This window comes from Dermacentor andersoni, chromosome 4 (assembly GCF_023375885.2).
Source record: "Dermacentor andersoni chromosome 4, qqDerAnde1_hic_scaffold, whole genome shotgun sequence".
In the NCBI taxonomy this organism is placed as follows: domain Eukaryota; kingdom Metazoa; phylum Arthropoda; class Arachnida; order Ixodida; family Ixodidae; genus Dermacentor; species Dermacentor andersoni.
Genome location: NC_092817.1, coordinates 217,250,874 through 217,274,068, shown reverse-complemented (window position 1 = coordinate 217,274,068; position 23,195 = coordinate 217,250,874). Strand labels below are relative to the sequence as shown.

The following is a 23,195-nucleotide window of genomic DNA, read 5'->3' as shown; positions in this document are numbered from 1 at the left end:
TCACGCAATTGCATTTCAGTGGATACCCTGGCACTGCAATATGCCTGGTAATACTGCAGTGGACGCAGCTGCAAATCGGGTGCACAATAACGCAGAGGCAATTGATCTTCCCCTTTTGCATAGTGAAGTCCGTCTGCTTCTGAGACAGATTTCATGTCGTCTCAGAGAAACTACCTGGTTTGATCAGCAATCTAAGAACTCAAAGTTATACTTTATAGACCCATGTATAAACCTATCAATTCCGTAAAATCTAGAGCAGAAAATTTGAAACATTGGTGCACCGCCTGCAGCTTGGAACTGCATTTACAAGACACTTCTTATACAGGATAGAACGTGCCTCTAGTCTGCAGTGTTCTTGTGGACACGCAGACGAAGATGTGTATCATCTCCTCCTCGAGTGCACTAAGTACGATCCATAACAAAGGGAAATTTGTTGCTTTTCTACAGATGACCATTCACTCTAAAAAAGACACATGGTACATGGCCAACAGCGGGCCTTCAGAAAAGAGCACATCTTGCTTTTAGGAAGTTTTTTGAGGACACCAACATTTTGGGGAAGTTTCAGTTGATCCTAATAAGATAAATGAGTGATATGGGTGTTGTTCTGGGTTAAAGATCGGTTTATGTGGTGATCGTGATTTCTACACAGTGTGTGATTGCGTTCTGTGCTTGCAGTGTAATTGCATGTGTTGTGTGTTTGGCTACTTAAAATATCTGTCTTTATATATGCAAATGTGTACTGAACTGATGCACAAAATTCTGCTATTAATGTACTGTTAGACTGTATAGTTTTTATTGATGTGGTGTGCTACTGAGTGCCATATTCTGTGTCATTATTCTCCCTTCTTGTGCACATTTGTTTCCTTTGCTAAGTGACAAGGAGTAGCCGGTGCCGCTATAAAGGCACCAACCTCTCCTAATATTCATTTCAAAAAAAAAAAAAAAGCGGTGCACAAATCCTCTAAGAGCATAACTTGCCCTTCCTGTATGGAAGATATCAGCTCTCCAGTGCCAGTTGTTGGCAGTGACTCATACTTTACAGTGTACAAGAGCTTCAAGCAAGGGTGCTTAAAGCATCCAACCAAAGACATGCTACAGTTGACAAATACTGCAAACAAAGCAATTTCTACTTCCTTAAAGAAGGTTCCACTTTGGGGGATATCTTTTGGGACATGCTAGACGAGCTGGAATTGCTAAACCTTGCTTGACTTCAATGTGCAGAGCACATGGCCACTTTTACATGGCAGGTGCGGCATTTTGTCATAGTGGCTCGCATGCATTTTTATGCAAGAAACGTGAATCGCCGGCTGGAAAACAGAGAAAAGGCTGCCATTGCAAATAAAAAAGCTCTTTTTTTTGTAGCTATTCCCCCCATGCTTTCGACTATGTTTGTCTTCATTTAATGCTTGTTTGTGTTGACTGAAATTGCCATTCTAAAGTTTAGCATGCAATACCCTGCTCAATCAGTCCGGTGCTCCATGCGTCGGCAACAGAGCGCGGAATTTCGTGACTGTGGTCTAGAAACAAAACGGAACACAGCTAATTAAAGCTTTTCCTTACTGTTTTGTGCATTCTTTTAAATAAGGGTTACTCTAACAAACACTAAAATGTTCAGGGTAAACGTCGAAAGTCCGTGCGATAAACAAAGCGCGAAGAAATTAAACGATCAGTTCTTTGGGATTTTGCATTAGGCTGCTCTTTATCTCACCCTTACCACTCAGGCCAAACAGTTCTTTAACCATGAGACTGAAGTTTCAATGTGACAGCTCGGAAAAGGCCGGCGGAAAAGGCTCTTGCAGCAGCTGCCAAGCGCGAGTGCTTTGGGCCTGACAGCGACAGCAGCGCTGCATGGTGAGTGGAGATGGAAGGGGGCCACCTTCTCGCGCGCGGCTCGAGGGAGCTTGCAAACTGGAAGGCATCTAAGAACATTGGGTGAAACAAAGCTGTGCTTGCACGCCGCAGTGCCGCTCTGTGGCTTGCCTGTGAAACAGGTTCTATGCATTGTTCAACAGGAAGCTTTAGCTTGAGTCCACCTACCATAATGCCTATTCGAATACATGTACAGCACAAAAATGTTTTTGTGAGAAAACCGCTTTACCAATTTTAAAGCAATTTGTTACATTTAAGAGACAAAGTTATATAATGACTACAGCAAGCAACATATTGATGTAGGGCATGTAATTTTTAACAAGAATTGCCAAAAGTCAGTTAACTTGAAAAAGAAAAAGAAGCACCAAGTTTACAAATATGTAGCTCTGCATCAAAAACACATACAGCATTTGTGTAAACTGCATCCCTTAGAGAATTCAAAGTAGACAAATTCGGTGCACAAATGTGCAGTTTATGTGAGTTTGTTACAATTCTTGAAAGGGTTTGGTGAAAGCCATATGCACAAATTAGTGGTGTATTTCAGGGCAGCATATATCATTTTTGTCCACTTTAGATGTATTACCAAGGTGAAAGCCTTAAGTGGCTCATACATCCGATGGTCTGGAAAACATGGCGTGCTGTGACAGAAACACGACAGAAAGCTCACGTAACAGGTGAGCTCACTGTCACGTGAGCTCGCCTCGCGCAGACATGGGCTCGTGCCACTGCTCGCGTGTTCGCCGTCGCTGTCTTCTTCCACAACTGACTACGATGCTGCTCATCATGCTAAAAAGAGGCAAAGTTCATTAGGATAGAGTTAATTGAGGCACTCGAACCCATGACCTTCAGTGGGAGTCGAACTGTCGAGCTTGTGGAAGTCGAACCCGTGACCTCCGGTGTTAAGGTGAATTTAAATAAGGCACAGTTAATTAATATAGAGTCAATTAACACACACGAGCCCACGACCTTTGATGGGAGTCACACCCTCAACCTTTGGTGGGAGTCGAACCCACAAACTTTGGCATTAAATAGAGCGAAGTTAATTAAGGCACAGTTAATTAAAGCACTCGAACCTAGGGCCCCTGGTGGGAGAAAACAAGTAATAAGAAGCAACAGCGCATTCGAATGAGAATGTCAGATAATTGAATTAATGTCTATTGAGCACACAGGCCCTTGCCTTCCCTCTCTTTGGCATATGCTAAAGTGACTGTCAATTATTAGGTGCAGTTTATAGAATTGCGATATTTTTTTCATTGCTAAAGTAAAGAATTGTAAACTTCAAGTTTCGTTTTCTTTTTTTAATTTTGCAATTTTTCTGAATTTTTGTAAATAGATTGACAGCCAAATAAACAACTGGCTTCCTGCAATCACTTCATGTGAACTTGTTCTTTTAAATTCAACAAATCTAACAAAATTTTGTCCCACGGTTGCCGAGAGAAACGAGTGCTCATTTCTCATGCATATTAGCAGGAGCCGCCGTGCTAAAGCTCCCTCTTAAGTTGGAGTTAGAACACCGTAAGTGCATGTAGGATATGTTAGGATTGGCTGTTATTCCATCTGCTCCTGCCGCTTTTCCTCGTCTCATGTCTCGCAAGGCCCTTTTAACTTCCTTGGTAGTTATAGAAGGATCCTCTGTAACCTGTTAATTACTATTTCGAATTTATGCCAAATGCATGTAAGCTCGGTGCCAGGTTCAGTCCTCTCAGGACACCGGCAAACAATGTGTATAAACTCTGTATAACAGTGTTGAACAAATGGCTAAGTAACTTTTCAAAGTTGGTTTTAACTGGCACTTTAATAAGTGTCTTCTGAGCACTCCTAAAATTCTCTCGATTCCTTTAAAATTCAAGCTATATAACGTTTTCACTTATTTAGAGACATTATGCAAACTAGGTGCTCGTGTAATACTTGTAAGGCACTTCTTGCAAAAGATTAGGCACTCAATGTAAGGGAGAAATATAATTTCTGGCCCATTTTGAGTTTCTGCACTTCCTCACTAATTTTGAGGAGGCCAAAGTGAAGATATTTTGATCAGAGGCCTGAACGTGGGCGGCGCTCAATTCAACAGAATGTAAGATGCCAGTGATACCTGAGGAGACAATTGTGTTTTTTATAAAATTGGCGATGGGTCTGCAGAAATGGATGAAAAATTTGATTGTAGAGCAATATGTCTGATGAATAAACACGAATTTTAACTTTAGTTTTGCAATGTCATGATAAAAAGCTATTGGCACTGTACCGGGCAAATTACCTGTTTGTTGAAATGCACAGATGATATCATTTAATGTAGAGAAGCTAACTGTGCAGCGTCACTAGTCTTCCATTTGCATGGCACTGACTAAGACAAGTGTACTGTAGAAGCAAAAAAATTAAATTCTGGGGTTTTATATGGCAAAAGCACGATCTAATTATGAGGCACGGCGTAGTGAAGAACTTCGGGCGAGCTTGGACCACATGAAGTACTTTGATGTGCAACCACTGCGGGCATTTTGCATTTCGTCCCCATCAAAATGCAGCCCAGATTAGATTCCACGATCTCATGCTTAGCAGCGCAACACCATAGCCACTAAGCCGCCATGGCGAGTGGAGAAGGAAAGTAACGAAAATTAATGGTTTCAATACGTAATTAGCACTTCAAATCCACAGAGGTTTGTGAGTGGTGGCACTAGCTTAGTTCTAGTAGCAGCACATGAATATCCCAGAAAGTGGATGGGAAAACGGCGCCGCGGTAGCTACATTGGTTAGAGCATCGCACACGTAATGCGAGGACATGGGATCATTCTCCCCCTAAGTTCTTTTTCATCCACTTTCCATTCCATCAAGTTATCATTTCTTTAATTCAGTTAGTAAGTACCAAGTAATTTCTCCCGTGTTATCCTTGGTGTCCTTGTTTTTTGGCTTCTTATGATATGATTAATAGATATCAGGCCCCTGGGTTAACCCCCTTTCTTCTTGTTCACAAACACACAGATATATATATACACGTGGAGGTTGTACACCACACAAAGACAAATGCCTAGCACTCCCCGCACAAGAATACTCTAATGATGAGGATGCTTGCTTTTACATTGCCGAAACAACATTTTGCTTACCTTCTGACAAAAGTTTTTCATTATTAAGGCGTGCGGCACCTTCGCACCAAATTATGCTATCATCCTTATGCTATTTTTAGAACTGAGAACATTAAAAAAGCTAAAATTCAGTTCACAAATTGATGCATTTATGTAATGTAGTGGATTGTAGCAATGAACCGCAGCGCGAGATGTGAGGAAAGACCACCATGTGTCTGTTATCGTGTTGTGCTGTTTCGCTGCGCCGATTCACCAAAACTTCGATTACATTGATTCCCACAGTGCATGGAATTTGTACGAAGTTCTTAGTGTTCAAACAGGCAACTTTGATGTACTGACGTGCTCCCCGGAGGAAAAGTATATAAACCAGGAACTCCACGATAAAGGCAATATTCTCTTAAGCCTATTGAATGAAACTTGATTCCAGTGGTGTAGCCAGAAATTTATTTCGAGGGGGGGGGGGTATGGGGGGAGGTGGAGGGGTTCTTTGCCGACCACTACCACTCCTCCTCGTTAGTTTCCCTTCTTCTCGTTCCCACCCCTCCATACACACACGCACACACACACACACATGAGCGAGAACAAGGGAAACCAAGAGACCCGATACTTATTAGTCATACCATAAGAAACTGACAAAGACACCAAGGACCGCATAGGGGAAATTACTTATACTTATTAGATAATTTAATGAAATGATAAATTAATGGGAATCAAAGTGGATGATAAAACAACTGGCCGCAGGTAGGATACGAACCCGCATCTTTGCATTACGCGTGCAGTGCACTTACCAATTGAGCTACCGCGGTGCCATTTGCCCGTCAACTTTCTGGGATATTTATGTTTTACTACTGGACCTAACCCTGGCAGTAATGAACCAGAGGGGGGGCACTATTTTGCAAGCCGCCTATCACTCAACTGCGCTTTCGGCATTGTAGGCATGCTATATTATTCTAGATTTGAAAATACAGGAATGAAGCTTTGTGCTAGAACTTCGATCGTATAATATGATGCAAGTTTCACACACATTTCGGTGACCTGCTGTCTAACTTGTTTGAAGAGATGTTTGGAAGTAACTTGCGATCATGGTATTGTAGTCATCACACGATGCATATTGTTATTTGATCACACTCGGGAATTGATAAGGCAAAAAGTCCGAAGCAGCACCTGCTTCCCGTTTAGAAGCCTTTGTGAAAATTAAGGCATCCATAGTTCACAGCAAAGCAAGGACCAGTAGCTCCGAGAGATCTGAAACCACCGTGTCTCCTGAAACCCATCTATTCTGAAAATTGCCGAGACGTTTAGTCAGGATGGGCTCTCCACAGCAAGCAACACGTGTTACGACGGGGTAGGTGAGCCTCAGCTAGGCGACTGGCCACGGCCATCTGGCGTTGAGCGATCGTGCAGTGAATAGATGCTCTTCCTATGTCCATAATTATTCGCCAACTTCGTTCTTGACGCCTTTTTGCATATCCCCCCTACCCTTCTCGTATCCATCATCCCACTTCCCTTCTTAAAATTATTTTCTGTTAGTCATTGTCACTCTCTTCAACATTCACTGGGTTGTTGAACGGTGCAGCGGCTGCTAACATTCCTATAATACGGTTTCTGGATGGACTCTGATGCCATTCAGTTATCCTACCACCTGCATGTTGTGGTGGATTCTTGACTTCCCTGGCCCAGTCCTTGGTCCTTGATATCCTTTGCCGTGTGCAAATCAGAGTTCTGTAGGTCTTCATTTATTGTCCCGTTTTTGCTCTGTTTTCATTCTTAACAGCGTGTACAAACTAGCCTAACAGCAAGCTCTTCTCAAGTTTATTAATATAATGAAAATCAGAGACAAGGGAAAAATTAAAGGTGAGTAGGGGGCAGGGTGCTTATCATGCATTTTCTAGACAAGCAAGTCGCAATATTTTTGAAATGCTTTCCTTACGCGCAGCCTGGTTGACAATTTGGTCAAGTACCAGAAATGAGAAGCTCTTTGACGACATGAAAGCCTGGTGGGGAGCAACAATGCCTCCAAGTTTTATACACGTGCTCGTCCCATTTTTATCTCTGTGTAGAATTTTTAGCGCAGCAGTTATGGTTAATAGGATCCGAGATGACGTAGAGGCACTCCATGAATGAGGCCACAGTGTTCTATGCATGGGAGAGGGGATTGCCCCCATGACAGCCCCCCCCCCCATTTTATTTCGGACCACCACTTGCCTTCGCTTTGCTTTCACATTCAAGCTTTTCCTTTCATCCATGCCACTCTTTCGGTGCCCACCTCCTGAAACTTTCTATTCCGTAGGACAATTTCCTCAGACAATTTCGAACCCTGGCTGCGCCAGTGCCTCATTTGGGTGGGATGGTTCACACTTGGTTAGGACACAGCGTGCCTGGGGTGAAGGCTAGAGACACGGCGCTCCCTGTGATGCGCTGTCTTGTGTTCTTCACAGTCGTGCTGCGCTTTAACCAAGTAACTTGAAATTCAAGGCTGCAGACCAAACTTAACATTGCAAATTTTCCAGTCCACTCGTCAATATGAGTTTGTATCTGAACGAACAATAAGTCCAGTTTATTTCAGTGAGCTTGCACTTATGCATTTGCTCATGGGTGTGAAGTAATGTGTGAGTTCTAGTTGCATTGCAGCTACACACAGCAGAATACTTTTACACAGGTTACGCTTATGGGATCAGCTAGTACTCTGGGCTGTGTTAGAAGATCACTGATCACACCTAAAATTTCTTTTTAAGGAACTTGAAAATATCTATAGGGACCTAAATGCCCTCCAATCAACACCTAGGACCATGACATCCATTCATTGCAAAAAATAAAAATGTGAAAATGTCATGTCAGTACTCTTTAGTGAAGTAATTATTTATTAAATTAATTTCTTTATTTATTTGACATGGCTTTAAAGGCTCAATGGCATTAAACAAAGGAATGCATGGGGTAAAAAAAAAGAAGGAAGAAATGCAGTAAAAGTTTCGCCAACGATTACGATACTCCCTAATGTGAATTTCGAGTTCAGGTGTTTTGAATTCGCGATGTATCGCGGTAAAGAATTTGATTCTGAACGACACGTTGCTCTCGATGGCATCGCTGAGCTTCTGCTCCTCAGGCAGCTCGTTTAGCATGTCCACTGGCTGCACGCTCATTGTTCAGAAAGAAAGTGTGAACACGGGAATGCGTGGCAGCGCAGAGTGCATTCTCTGGTGGCAGCAGCGGCGCCGCCGCAGGCTAAGTAGTGCATGCTTCGTGGATCCGAAGAACCAGCCAGTGAGCCAGAGCTTTGTTGCCGTGCTGGCTGCATACTTGGTCGTGTCGGCACTGCGCTGTCTTCCTCACTTTTATCACCATATTCTCCTCCGTTTTCTGTCTCCTGGTTGCGCTGCACCCTCCTTTCCGCTTTCCTCCTCGAGCCTCTCATCACCCCGCTGCCCTCCGAGTTCGCTCTTATCTTTTGCTGTGCTCGTTCGCTCGGTTACGCCGACGCCAACACAGGAACGGGCAGCTAAGAGCTGCGCTCTAGAATGTTAACAAAAGGCACGCTGCACAGTGAAGTTGTTCGCGTTGGTGATGAGTGTGACTGATGCGGAAAGATGATTCCGCTCAACGCTTGCACTATGAATGAAGGAATGATTCTTTAAGGGAGTGCTGGCATGACATTTCCAGTTCATTTTTTTTTTCATTACCTAAATGGACGTCTTGCACTTGAAGCCCTTGGAAGAACACTGACAATTGAGCCTCAGAGGGCTCTACATAATTGTAATAATTAGCTTTTCTACAAATTAGTTTCGTTTTCATTTTCGATTAGGTGCACATCATGACGTCATGACGCAGACGGCAGTAACGTGGGAACAGGATTTTGCGATGTCTCAAATGCAGACAACCAAACGCAGTAACTCTAGATGTGTGTTGATACCATGACAGCACAGCAGCACGAATACGCCTGGAACGTCCGTATAGTCGCTAGGAAGCAGACCTCGAGCTACCCACCAGGAAGATGGCATTCTTCTGGTCATCCGTGGCGGGGAGCCTGCGGCGGCCGGAGGAGGAAGAGAAGAGTGCCACGTAGGCCAGCGTAGCCAGCGCCGCATACAGTGATAGAGTGGCCGCGTTCCGCGGGTCAGCCATGGAGCACACCAGTGGCACGCTGCCCATCGTCCAGTCGCAGCAGAGCGCGTGAGGAAACAGCAGCAACCACGTGTTCACTGCCGGCAGGTAGTGGAATGTCAGCTGTCGCACGGGGCTGGGCGCCACGGCCGCTGGGTTGTCGAACCTGCAGCAAGAGATATGCACTTGGTTGACCATTTCTACTCGCAACATGTGTGCCATCGGGGTCAAATGAAACGCGGAGCGCATGGCTGAAACCTCAAGTGCCCTACCGCCGGCCAGTTACCATGGTAGAGACAGGCGTACACATGTGGTTCGCGTGTTGGGTGCGAGGATGATCGGCCTAACTGCGATTATATTGTTTCTGTTTTTGTAGATTTGAAAGTGAGAAAACGAAAAAAAAACAAAAAACAGAAGGAACACAATCGTAGTATATCGACTGTTTTAGGCTTGTAGCGCAGCTCAGGAAGAGCAAAAAAGGAAGGAGGTAGGGGTAATCAAAGGGAACGGAAAACAGAGTGAGCGCTACCGTTCCCTTTGATTACCCCTACCTCCTTCCTTTTTTGCTCTTCCTGAGCTGCACTACAAGCCTAAAACAGTCATGACATACCAACTCGCCCAAACTGCCACGCTGTAGTATATCGAGCCTCTACTGTCAACCTTTGACACTGGCTGCCAAATTTTTTATTGCCTTAATCCAGCAAACAATTATACTTGCACTTATATGTGCAGTTACACGTTAGCATTACACGTTAGTCCATTTTAGTGATCGTACTGTGCATGGCTGGAAAAGTGTAAATGCGATTAAAGGTAATAAATAAGTGTAATCTGCATTTTTTGTCACTCGGGCATGTGACCTGGACGACCAATGACATAAACGTGAGTGAAGCTCTAGACGAATTTGGTGAAAGACAATGTCTTCCGTGGCGAGAATGAGGTGTATGAACCGCATCATTCATTGAGAGCCGCGCTGGAGTGACAACGCTTGATCCACCAGAGGTTGTATCGCCTTGTTTTTTTTAGTACAATGCATAGCAGCACTCTTTGCAAGTTGCCACTGTTCAAAGTCCGCTTCTATCATCAATTTCTTTGGGCGGGGCATGGCAGTGGGAAGGTGCGAGAGCACCTGTCTCATTCCATGCCACTCCTCCAAGTGCAGACGGCACTTGGTCATCGCGTGAGGGGAGTAGGAAGAGCATCCCATACCTTCGAAATCTACCCGAATTTTGTTGCGAGAGCAACTATATGGACACTTTAGGTGCATTTCTGCCATCGTCGGCATCACCTTGGTGTTCTGCATCAAGTCCAAGTTCAATAACACCATGCCCATGCAGTATGCTGCTGGTGCGAGTGAAAGCACGCGAGGGTGAGCCGAGGCTTGATCTCGCATGCGCAATGAGGAAGGCGGGGAGGGAGCACGCCGTCTTCCGCCACGGGCAAGGCACCGGGGGTGGGGGGTGTTATACACTGGCGGCGGCTGCGTATGAGGCGACTGAGCGAAGCCGCGCACGCCCTACCTTGAAAGCGATGTGCGACGAGTACAGGGTCTACAGGTGCACCAAGGGCTCATAGTTTCGTGTGTGCTTTGTTCTCACCACTTAGTTCATGTTGAAACAAGAGGCAGCGTGAAGGTCAATTCGGTCGCTGCTGCTGTCGCTCTTCGTTATGCCGGCATGTTGACAGCGAGTTTCCACTCATCGAGTGAGATGTGTTTCTGTTTGCCTGTGCGTGCATGACACAATGTTTGTTAGTTTAGTTAGTAATCGAATGTTTATATGAACTCATATGGCCGATAAAACTACTATCCTTACTTGGTATAGCTGTCTACTAATTTGCTATTGCAATCGATGCTTCACCTTTGGGGCGAAACTATGACTTTTTTTAGAGAACACTATCTCCGGGATTGACCCACGGGAGAGGCTTGAAGTTAGAAAGTTATAACCCTTATGAAAAAATGGTGGCAATTCACCAAGGAAGAAATTGTCTTCAAAACAAGTAACACACAAATAGCCGTAGCCTTCCAATAACCAAGTCAGCCCCTAAGTCTCATCCATCCAGATTTGCTGAGCCTAGCTTTTATATTTTTTTGTCAGTCCTTGGTGCCCGCTAGTACAAGTACAAACAAAGGAAGGACACACGCCAGATTTCAAAGTATACAAAATAGCTAGTGCGTGCATGCATGATGCAAGTAAAAATTAGAAAAAAGAAACTAACCTTACCTTCTTGCTCTATATCTTGGTAAACGTTAGACATGTCGATCAACTTAAATTCAATTGACTACTCACAAAAACAATGATTATTGGCACTGTCTGGTACTCTGCATCACAATGAAAATGACACAAAACAGCAATTTCAACCTCAACAAAAATTTCCCACATTTAAGATTGCCAAGAAATAATAACTGTAGAGGCGACAATTAACCCACACATACTGAAGTTTTCCTGCGTATTACTTATGGGGAGTCTGCGCTGGAGTTTCGAGATGACATGCAGCACCCCCTTGCGGACATCACGCGCTCATTGTTTAGTCATAGAAACAGAAGAAAATGTCCAGCGGCATACGGTGGGCAATGTGCAAAATTCGCAAAAGAAGTTTGAAGGCTGTTGTTACTGCATGGTTAAGTGCCACAACTAGAAAAGCGGTAATATAGCCTTACCATATCCAATTATTTTCAGTGAAGTCTATGAGCCTGAGCGACGGTGACGTTGGATTCACGTAGGCGCAATCACACACCGTTTCAACTATTCTGTACAGCTTCACCGGCAAAATATCCATGTGCATTTGCTTTTAATGAAACAGAAAATGGCAATGCTTCTAGTACAAAGATATATGCATGTCATCAGTACAAAAATGTATACAACCGCTAAGAGTAATATTAGTATCAGCCGGTGTTTCCGGCGGTATGTGCATGGAGCATTTGACAGCGCCTGGTGACAAACTGAAAATGAAGAAAGTGATAATGATACAATCTCACAGCTAACATGCACGGTGAACACTTCGTGTTTACTGCAGAAGCAGCGCATCAACATTTCGCCGGCGACACTGGTTCTACAGCTTCTATTCCCAGCAAAATAATGTCCACTAGAGTAGAGTGACGCATATAGTTGGTTATATATATATATATATATATATATATATATATAGGAAGCCTAAAGGAGCAGTCAAGAAGAAACTAGGAATAGACAAGAATCAGATGTATGCTATAAGAGACAAAGCCGGCAATATCATTACTAATATGGATGAGATAGTTGAGATAGAAGTGAGATGAGATAGAAGTGGCTGAGGAGTTTTATAGAGATTTATACAGTCCCAGTGGCACCCAGGACAATAATGGAAGAGGGAATAGTATAGAGGAATTCGATATTCCACAAGTAACGCCAAAAGACGTAAAAAAAGCCATGGGAGCGATGCAAATGGGGGAGGCAGCTGGAGAGGATCAGGTAACAGCAGATTTGTTGAAGGATGGTGGGCAGATTGTTCTAGAAAAACTGGCCACCCTGTATACGCAAAGCCTCATGACCTCGAGCGTACCGGAATCTTGGAAGAACGCCAACATTCATAAGAAAGGGGACGCCAAAGACTTGAAAAATTATAGATCGATCAGCTCACTGTCTGTTGCCGACAAAGTATTTACTAAGGTAATCGCAAATAGAATCAGGAACCCCTTAGACTTCTGTCAACCAAAGGACCAGGCAGGATTTCATAAAGGCTACTCAACAATAGACCATATTCACACTATCAATCAGGTGATAGAGAAATGTGCGGAATATAACCAAGCCTTATATATAGCTTTCGTTGATTACGAGAAAGAGTTTGATTCAGTTGAAACCTCAGCAGTCATGCAGGTATTACGGAATCAGGGTGTAGACGAGGCGTACGTAAAAATACTGAAAAATGTGTTACAGGGATGTTTCGAGTATATAGAAACTATATTTACAATAGGTCTATTCGATTCAGCCAAGTTTCTCTGCACCTTCTGCACCTATTCACGGTGCACTGCACCTAGACCCTCGATTCCCCGAGGTGCAGCAGTGCAGCAGTGCACCCTGCACTCCCGTGCTCGATTGAAAGGGGTGCAAGGCAAGGTGCCGCCGCGGTGCACTGCACCCTTGAACCTTGCAGCGAGTGGGTGCAGCCCGGCACCCCCTGCACTTTTTCGTTTGAGGTGCCGTGCACCTTTTTCTGAATCGAACAAACCTAATATATATACAGGATGAGTCAGAACAGCTAAGATGGCTGACCACCAACAACATGCAGCAGCCAGCGTTTCCAATCTTCTTCTTCCTCTTTTTTCTCATCATCCTTCCGTAACAGGACCCCCAGGTGGCGAAGCGCCGTCTCGGCACATGGCAGGCAAAGAATTGCAAGCAAAGTATGGCTTGAGCCGCAAAACGTGCTAGACGTCGACAGGCATCTGACTTGAGGATGCATCAAAGAGTAGCGGCGAAATTTCGTAATTGAGGTTGCTAATTTGGCGTAGGATTTCATAAGGCCCTGTGTAGCGAGAGATAAGCTTCTGGGAGAGGCCAACCCGACGATATGGTGACCAGAGGAGCACCCAAGCACCTGGTGCGAACTTAACATCGCGATGGCAGCGGTCGTAACATTCTTTCTGTATATGCTGTGAGGCTAATAAACGAGATTGGGTGCTTGATTTGACGTGCCATGCGAGCATGACCGATGACTTCACGAGCGTACTCAGTGGCAACAAGTGGCACAGAAGGGAGAATGGTGTCAAACAGCAGTGTGGAGTCGCGACCATACAAAAGATAAAATGGTGAATATCCTGGGGTGTCATGTCGGGACGAGTTATATGGGAATGTCACTTAAGCCAGCGTGGCATCCCAGTTGCGGTGATTGTTGGAGACGTACATAGACAGCATCTCTGTGATTGTTCGGTTGAGACATTCCATAAGGCCGTTTGTTTGTGCGTGGTAGGCGGTGGACAGCTTGTGCTCAGTAGCACAAGAGCGGAGGAGGTCGTCCACAACTCGAGACAAGAACGAGCAGCCGCAGTCTGTAAGTAACTGTCAAGGTGCACCATGCTGGAGAATGACGTCGTGAAGGAGAAAATCGGCGACGTCAGTTGCGCAGCTAGTCAGCAACGCCTTTGTTATCAAGTAGCTTGTCATCGTAGCGATCCACTTGTTCACTCTAGTCGTTGTCGAAAAAGGGCCAAGCAGGTCAAGGCCTATGCGAAAGAACGGTTCGGAGGGAACTTCAATGGGATGGAGCCATCCAGCAGGTGCCAGGGGAGCTTTCTTCTGGCGCTGACGCAATTTGCAAGTTGCGACATAACGACGCACAGAGCGGTAGAGACCCGGCCAGAATAACCGGCGTCGTATGTGGTCGTATGTACGCAAAACTCCAAGGTGTCCCGCCGTCGGTGCATCGAAGTTGTTAGAGAACGACGGGTCGCAGATGACGAGGAAGGACAAGCAGCAACTCAGGGCCGTCAGGGTCGATATTGCGGCGGTAGGGGATGCCGTCGTGTATCACGAACATGCAGCATGTGCTGTTGGTGTTTCCAGATTGCACTCCGGTGATGATAAACTGTAAGGATTCGTCACACTGTTGTTTAGCGTGGATGTCGGTCATATCAGTAAAAGCCATCACGCAGGTCACCAGATTGTGCGCAACAGGATCAGGAGGATCCACGGGGTGACGCGAGAGGCAGTCAGCGTCCTTGTGGAGGCATCCAATCTTGTAATGGACACTAAATGAAAATACCTGGAGCCACAAAGCCCAGTGACCAAGCCGTCCAGTCGGGTCCTCAAGAAAAGACAGCCAGCAGAGTGCGTGGTGGTCTGTGACGACCGAAAACTTGCGACCGTACAAATATGGCCGGAACTTGGTGACAGCCCAAACTAAAGCCAAGCACTCCCGCTCAGTGATGGAGTATTTTCCCTTGGCAGGTGACAGCAGGTGGCTGGCATAAGCTATCATGCACTCGATGCCATTCTGGTGTTGGGCGAGAACAGTGCCGATGCCATAGCCGCTTGCGTCAGTGTGGGCATTGGTTGGTGCAGACGGATCAAAGTGGACAAGTATGGGAGGGGTGGTCAGAAACCCGATGAGAGCGGCAAATGCGTGAGCCTGCTCCGGGCTCCACAAGAATGGTGTGTTCTTCTTTAGAAGATCTGTCAAAGGCCGAGCAATGACGGCAAAGTTTTTGACGAAAGGGCGAAAGTAAGAACACAGGCCGACGAAGCAGCGCACATCAGAGGCAGAACGTGGCACAGGGAAACTGCATACAGCGCAAACTTTTTCCAGATCTGGTCGGACACTGGATGCGTCAATGAGGTGTGCCAACATGGTGATCTGACGCCGCCCGAATTGACACTTCGTGAAGTTCAGTTGAAGGCCGGCTTTTCGGAAGACCGCAAGAATTGCAGTGAGTCAGGTAAGGTGGCTGCTGAATGTGGGACAAAAAACAATAATGTTGTCAAGGTAACAGAGACAAGTGGTCCATTTGTAGCCCCACACAAGAGAGTCCATCATATGTTCAAATGTCGCAGGAGCATTGCATAGGCCAAAGGGCATGACTCTGAACTGATATAAGCCATCCAGTATGATGAAGGCCGTCTTCTCGCGGTCCATTTCATCAACTGAAATCTGTCATTACCGGGATCGAAGATCGATGGACGAGAAGTATTTAGCTCCGTGCAAACAGTCCAAGGCGTCATTGATGCGTGGTAGTGGGTAGACGTCTTTTCGCATGATCTTGTTTAAATGGCGATAATCAACGCAAGAACGCTAGGTACCATCTTTCTTTTTCACAAGGACGACAGGCAAAGCCAAAGAGCTGGCTGATAGCTTGATGACCCCTTTGCGGAGCATTTTGTCCACTTCTAATTGGATGACTCAACAATCAGCATGCGATACACAATAGGGATGCCAACGAATAGGTGTCGTATCTCCAGTGTTTATATGGAGGTGAACAACAGATGTTTGGCCTAATGGCCTGTTGCTGAAATCAAAGATGTCACTGTATGATTCAAGCAGGAGTCGTATGTCCGTGGCCTGTGCAGAGGTGAGATCAGGTGCAATCATTTTTGTGAAGTCATTCGTTAAGGAACCAGAGCTGTCAGCTGCAATTGGCCCTAATGAGCCACTCTTGGCAGTCAGGCTCTCAATGTAAAATTCACAACCACTAGAAACGCTAGCGAACATGCCAGCCGGAAGCACTTGAGGGCACAGGCTGAAATTAAGAAGCAGTAGAACGACGTCGTTATTAGTAACCATGACCAACGTATGCGGAACAGCAACATTCCGGTTCAAAAGCACGTCGATGATGGGGTGAAGCACATATTCGCCGTCAGGAACCTGTGGCTGGGCGGTCAAAGTGACGTAAGTAACTGCCTCGGGTGACAGACGCACATCTTGAAGCGAGCACAAGCATGGTGGGGCGGTACCTGGAGCATCAGTGAGTTGAGGCAATTCTAACTAAAGAACGCCGGTCGCGCAGTCGATGAGAGCAGAATGAGTGGATAAAAAGTCCAAGTCAAGGATAACGTCGTGAGGGCAGTTGTCGATCACAGCAAAGAGAACAGAAGTAGGGCGGCTGGCTATAATTACATGTGCAGTACACATTCCAAGAACAACCAGCACGCCACCGTCGGCCACACGAAGCACTCGGGCAGCTGCTGGGGTGAGGACCTTCTTTAAACTTCTACGTAGCACTCATCACAGACACGTGGGCTCCAGTGTCGACGAGTGCTTGGACAGGTATGCCGTCTATTTTGACGTCAATTACACTTCTCCTTGTGGGCACAGACAGAGGATTTGCTGCAGTAGTAGGCAATGCAGCACCACCTACGAGGGCTGCATTTCTTAGTTTTCCAAAACGGCGCGGCCAAATGCCACAGGGGACGAAAGGTGACGTGGCTGCGGCAAACGGGAAGACGGGCGACGTGTTTGCGGTGAACGACACTGGTGTCCACGTGGCGATTGTGAGCGGCTGTGCCAGGTATTCCTAGCAGAGTTGTCGGCGCTGTTAGACTCGGCGGTGGGCCAAACATTGCGGGCATTTCCATCAAAATGGCTCAGGTTGGTCGGCGTGCGAGTTGTCGAGGGCCACAAGTTGTGACTGTATTGGGCGACATGACCAATGCGACGACAGGTGAACCATATTGGCTGGTCGTCCGCAGTTCTGCACTCAGTTGGGTTGCGATAACACGTAGAGAAGCGTCGGTGTGGAGCAAAAATAGTAGAAGGGAGTTCGTTAGCTCTGGGATTGGTGACAGCACACAGAGACTGTAAACCAATGTTTTCAAGTTCCTGGCGAATGATGACTTGTATGAGGGGAACTGAAAATATGGTCATCAGGGCTACACGAATAGAAAGCTGCGGGCGCCATTGCATCCAGTTCACGTCTAACGATTCGCACCATGTCCTCTGATGGCGATGCATGCTGCTGTGTGGGTTGATCTTTACACGTTGGCATTGCGGCAGTATTGGGAAGTGCAGCGAACGGTTGCAAGACGTGTCGGCTTTTGGCCTGCTCAAATTGTTGGCTCTCTTTAATGATAGCATCAATTGTAGAGCAGCTTTTGCACATGAGCGGATTAAAGGAGTCGTCAGCAATGCCCTTTAGCACGTGCCCGACCTTCTCAGCTTCTGTCATGTCGTGATCAGCCTTACGACAAAGTGCCAGCACGTCCTGGATGTACGAGACATAGGACTCCATGGGGGATTGGGCACGGGAGGCCAGTTCCTGCTTTGCGGCATTTTTCCAGCCGGCTGGTTTGCCAAACAACTCTGTCAATTTTTCTTTGCATTGGTCCCAACTGGTTAGCTCCTCTGAGTGGTTTTCGTACCACACCTTTGCCGTGCCTCTTAGGTAGAACAACAGGTTAGCTAGCGTAAGCGTAGGATTCCATCTATTAATTCCACTCATGCATTCGTACATAGCCACCCACTCTTCATCATAAGGGCCATTGGTGCCGGATAAAGTTCCAGGATCCTTGGATTGCACAACGACAACCGAAGGTGACAGCGATGCAGCTGACGACGGTGACGTTGGAGGCGCAACGATGTTGATCCCGGGTGCCCACCATCATTCATGGTGCGGATGGTGATGCGACGACCACTGCGGAGCTCCGTTTCCAGCCGTGGTACCACGCACCTCTCACCAATATGTTACGGGGATGCTGCGACTATATAAAGCTATATTTACAATATATATACAGGATGAGTCAGAACAGCTAAGATGGCTGACCACCAACAACACACAGCAGTCAGCATCTCCGATCTTTTTCTTCCTCTCTCTTCTCTCATCCTTGCGCAACAATATCTATAGCGGCTCCACAGCCACCGTAGTCCTCCATCAAGAAAGCAACAAAATCGAAATAAAGAAGGGCGTCAGGCAGGGAGATACGATCTCTCCAATGCTATTCACAGCATGTTTACAGAGGTATTCAGAGACCTGGATTGGGAAGAATTGGGGATAAGAGTTAATGGAGAATACCTTAGTAACTTGCGATTCTCTGATGATATTGCCTTGCTTAGTAACTCAGGGGACCAATTGCAATGCATGCTCACTGACCTGGAGAGGCAAAGCAGAAGGGTGGGTCTAAAAATTAATCTGCAGAAAACTAAAGTAATGTTTAACAGTCTCGGAAGAGAATAGCAGTTTATGGTGGGTAGCGAGGCACTGGAAATGGTAAGGGAATACACAGACTTAGGACAGGTAGTGACCGCGGATCCGGATCATGAGACTGAAATAATCAAAAGAATAAGAATGGGCTGGGGTGCGTTTGGCAGGCAATCTCAGATCATGAACAGCAGGTTGCCATTATCCTTCAAAAGAAAAGTGTATAACAGCTGTGTCTTACCAGTACTCGCCTACGGGACAGAAACCTGGAGGCTTACGAAAAGGGTTCTGTTCGAAAAGAAATCTGTCGCCTTGTACCTACAAGAAAAACTAAACTTGCTAGATATCAATGACCCTTTCCTGAGAAAAAGTTCCGAGGAGGTTTTAAATTTGGTAAGAGCTCATGAAAGTCAAGGTGTAAAGGCCTTCTCCACAGATGTTACAGACCTTTATTATTCTCTGCCACAATCAGAATTATAAACCTGTATTGACAGTTGCATCGATACATATGGTGCCGTTAGGTTTAGTACAGAAGCAGGTACATCCATTGAGAATTTTTTTGAAAATGGCTTAGGTTTTATTTGTCGTCTACATTTATAGAAAACAACGGTACTCTGTATCTGCAGGAACAGGGAGTGTGTATAGGTTCTTGCCTAGCACCAGTGCTAAGCAGTCTGCTTTTAGCCAAACTGGACAGAGACCAACTGGTCAGAGACAGAGACCAAACTGGTCAGAGCGCCTTCACGAATCTAAGGTTGTAAAAGTTTTTAGATATGTTGTTGACTTTTTAGTTCTTATTCACTGCACATCCGCTTGTTTTACTAATCAATGTGCTCCCGTTTTTACCGCTATTCGTGACTGTCTTAACCCACTAGACGTGACCTTTGAAGTGCCATATGACGGGAGGATTAGATTCCTTGACATCAAGTTTGTGCTCACCGATAACAAAACCTGCTGGTGTTATGAACCTAGAGCAAGTAAACCACTTTTACCATTTAATTCCGCGCATACAAAGCTTGTGAAGAGGGGAATCACGAAGATGTGTTTCAGCAAAGCACTGAAGAAATTATGCCAGCACCTAATGCATGATAGCTTCGGACGGCGGCAAGCCTCGCGTTTAAGGTCTGCTGGTTAGGCGAGCCACATGCTTGTGTCAGGCGCAGAAGGACTGCTTAAGAAGGCACAGGAAAGCAGTTCGGAGCAGGTGCATGGCGCAAGCACTGACATAAACAAAAGAAAGGTTGCTGTCATCCCCTACATACACAGGTTCTCCCATAGCTTAAAGAAGATTGCTGGAAGGAGCGGCATCGATATTGTATTTTCGGCGCCTAATAAATTGGTCAGCCTGTGTAGAAACACAAGGCCAGAAAGAATCGCACGTACCGCATGCAAAAAGGAACATAAAAACAAATTCATTGATTGCATGGCAGGTGTTGTAGTATACTGCATTCCTCTCAGATGTGGACGATCCTACATTGCTCAAACAGGTAGATGCATAAATGACTGGCTATGAGAACACAATAACAAAGTAAACAACTTGGTCGCTGATGGCTTTCTTGCCATCCATTACCAGAGATGCAAATGCAAACCTAGATTTAAAGAAATAGTAATCATGACTAGAAGCAGGTGTGAGATGACGCGCTTGATAATAGAAGCGAGACACATATGAACATACGCCAACGCATGTGTCAGTAAACCTTCCATTTCATTATCCTCAAAAGAGCTCAATTATCTTTGTTCATGCTGAACGTGTACATGTCTGTGAATATGTGAGTAAAAAAACTGCCTATGTGTGGTTTCCAGTTCATTTCTTTGTTCATTTTTACCGAAATTTTACACTTGCTGTATGACATTTCGAGGGTGCATATATAGCGTCGAGAACGAGAAATAAATATGTTGTTGAATCTTAGCACTGTGTGTGTCAGATGTGCCTTTCTGTTGTCCTTGTTCAGCTTGCGCTACAACAAAATAAGATTGAACCAAATGTGGCTCCAAGGAAATCAGCGTCACTTTGCTTACAAAGGAACTGTCTCTATTTGTATCTCTAATGTGCAGAAATGGAACAACTAACTGCTTGCTTGAATTGCTATGGCGTTTATAGCTTCTTCACTGGTAAGTTGTATTTCGCTGAAACCCTGAACCATCGTTGTCACGTATCGATTTTCTCAACCTGAAAACAACTTACTATATGAAATCCTCACCCTTCTCAATTTATTTTGCATCAAAGAGCTCTTACAGTGAGCCAATACGTTTGAAACTGGACTGCAACATGATGGGCAACATAAGCTTGCAGCTGCTGGTGCATGGCTCTCATGCAGTTTTCTGCGCAAGACACCCCAAGGTTGCATTTCACATAGAAATACGTCGTCGATGATCACCATTTCACCTTCACCATTTTCAATATTCAGACTGAGAGACACTACAAAGAAAACTTTATACGATGCTTAAGCTTTGCTTTTAAAAGTGGAACGCAATAGCATTCAAAGATCCCTGACTGCTTCTCACGCTTCCCGGCAACTGCAGCTTACCTAACCGTAATGTTAACCGGGAAATGCTGCCGGCGAACTGTATGCACGAAGGCGAGCTTTCTGGTTGAAACGTAGCCTCTTGTGTGGACGAATCTCCTGTTATGGTTTTGCACATTTAATATTTCAGTTTGAGAAGATCTAACATAAAAAAGTATCACTGTCAGCGTTTTTTTTTTCATGACATTCATTTGTGTGCTGTCATTCTCAAAATTCTGTGAAATAATTTTGTAAAGAATGAGCAACAAGCTATGAGCAACTTTGGGGATAAAAGAGCCATGGGGTACTCATGGTTTGCAATGATCTTTTGCAAAAGGACGGTCAACGTTGGATGTGGTTACAGTTTCGTAAAACTTAAAAACAATGTGCCCCCTGCGGTCCCACGTTTGTTTGGGAGAATAAAAGTTGCGGCGTTTTCTCACTTCCGGCGTTGAGGGCCGTTTTTTACGACAGCCCCCGGGGCAGCGCTGGTTTCCCATAACATGCCTGTTATTTCTACAAAATATAGATACCGTACTTATTCGAATCTAGGCCAATAGTTTTTTTTCAAATTATCATATGCCAAACTCTAGGGTCGGCTTAGATTTGATAATTTAAGAAAACGCGCCAGTTTTTCATTGAAACTGCTAAATATGGTGAATAGCTAGCGCCACCTAGAAAAGTCAGTATCGCAGCCGCTACTAGCCGTGCCAGTAGCCAACCATACACAAGCCAGGTCGCCATTTTGACGTGTGTCTTGTCAGCCGTATCGGTGTGCGGAGTGGTGTTATCGCAATGGCACCAAGCAGATGCCACTACAGTGCCGCTTTCAAGCCAAAAGTTATGATGGCCGCACAGGCATCATCGAACCTTCATGCCGGGCAGGACTTCGGTGTCGACGAGAAAAACGTCTGTCGTTGGAGGGGACAACAACAGCAGCTTTTTGCGTGCGTCGCAACAAGGATGGCATTTAGCGAACCAAAGAAAGGCTGTCACCACGAAGTGAAGACAGTTTCGGCTGACTTTGTTCGGACGCAGACAGCAGCTGCCCTTCCAGTGACAACAGAAGTGCTCCAAGCAAAAGCTAGGGAACTTTCGAGGGAGCAAGGCCTAATGCCAAAGGATTTCAAAGCCAGACGGGGCTGGCTTCAGAAATTCATGAAGCGCTTCAGCTTCAGCCTCCGACATCGCACTTCAATCACCCAGAAGCTGCCAAGTGATTTCGAAGAAAAGCTGATAGCTTTTCAGCGCTACGTGCTGTGAAAGAGAGAAGCGGCAGGCTACAACCTTGGGCAAATCGGCAACGCTGACCGGACGGCTGTGTATTTTGATATGCCAGTGGCGTACACCATGAATGAGAAGGGTGCCAAGGAGGTGAACGTGCGCTCTGCGGGCTACGAGAAGCAGCGCGCAACTGTGATGCTGTGCTGCACAGCTGATGGACGTAAGCTCCCTCCTTAAATGATATTTAAAAGGAAGACACTGCCTGCTCGAGAAACTTTCCCAAGAAATGTCATTGTGCGGGCAAATGAGAATGGGTGGATGACGGGTGCGATGGTGGAAGAGTGGGTTAAGATTGCGCGGTGACGGCGTCCAGGAGCCCTTTTGACAAAGAACTCGCTCCTAGTTGTCGACTCTTACCGTGGGCACTTGACCGACAACATGAAGGCTGCGCTCACCCAATCGAACACGGACCTCGCTGTCATACCGGGCGGCATGACGGGCCAGTTGCAGCCACTTGATGTCTGCATCAACAAGCCTTTCAAGGATCGTCTGCGGAAATATTACACGGACTGGTTGACTGATCAAGACCACATGCTAACGGCAACAGGCCGCATCAAACGTGCATTGCTATCGCAGCTGGCGGCCTCGGTAGCTGCAGCGTGGGACTACTTTGATTGTGCGCGCCTCTAAAAAGTGCAGCACATCTAATGTGCCTGACGGTACCGAAGATAATGCACTGTTTGAAGGTGACAGTGACAAGGAACACAGCGATGAGTCTAGCAGCGACGACGACGTTGAATGAGCTCTGCACATTCAGATTCAATAAATGCTGTT

General features: G+C 45.8%; 1 protein-coding gene across 3 annotated transcripts in view; it reads right to left on the bottom strand.

Annotated features, from left to right (window-relative positions):
- The window catches only part of Tmtc3 (Transmembrane O-mannosyltransferase targeting cadherins 3), a 789,094-nt gene that overhangs the window by 122,962 nt on the left and 642,937 nt on the right, over positions 1–23,195 (bottom strand). For all 3 annotated transcript variants that reach the window (XM_050185292.3, XM_050185293.3, XM_055074786.2), the window contains one exon: positions 8,922–9,204. In XM_050185292.3, the coding sequence (XP_050041249.2) occupies positions 8,922–9,204 (283 nt within the window). The remainder of the gene's footprint in view (positions 1–8,921; positions 9,205–23,195) is intronic.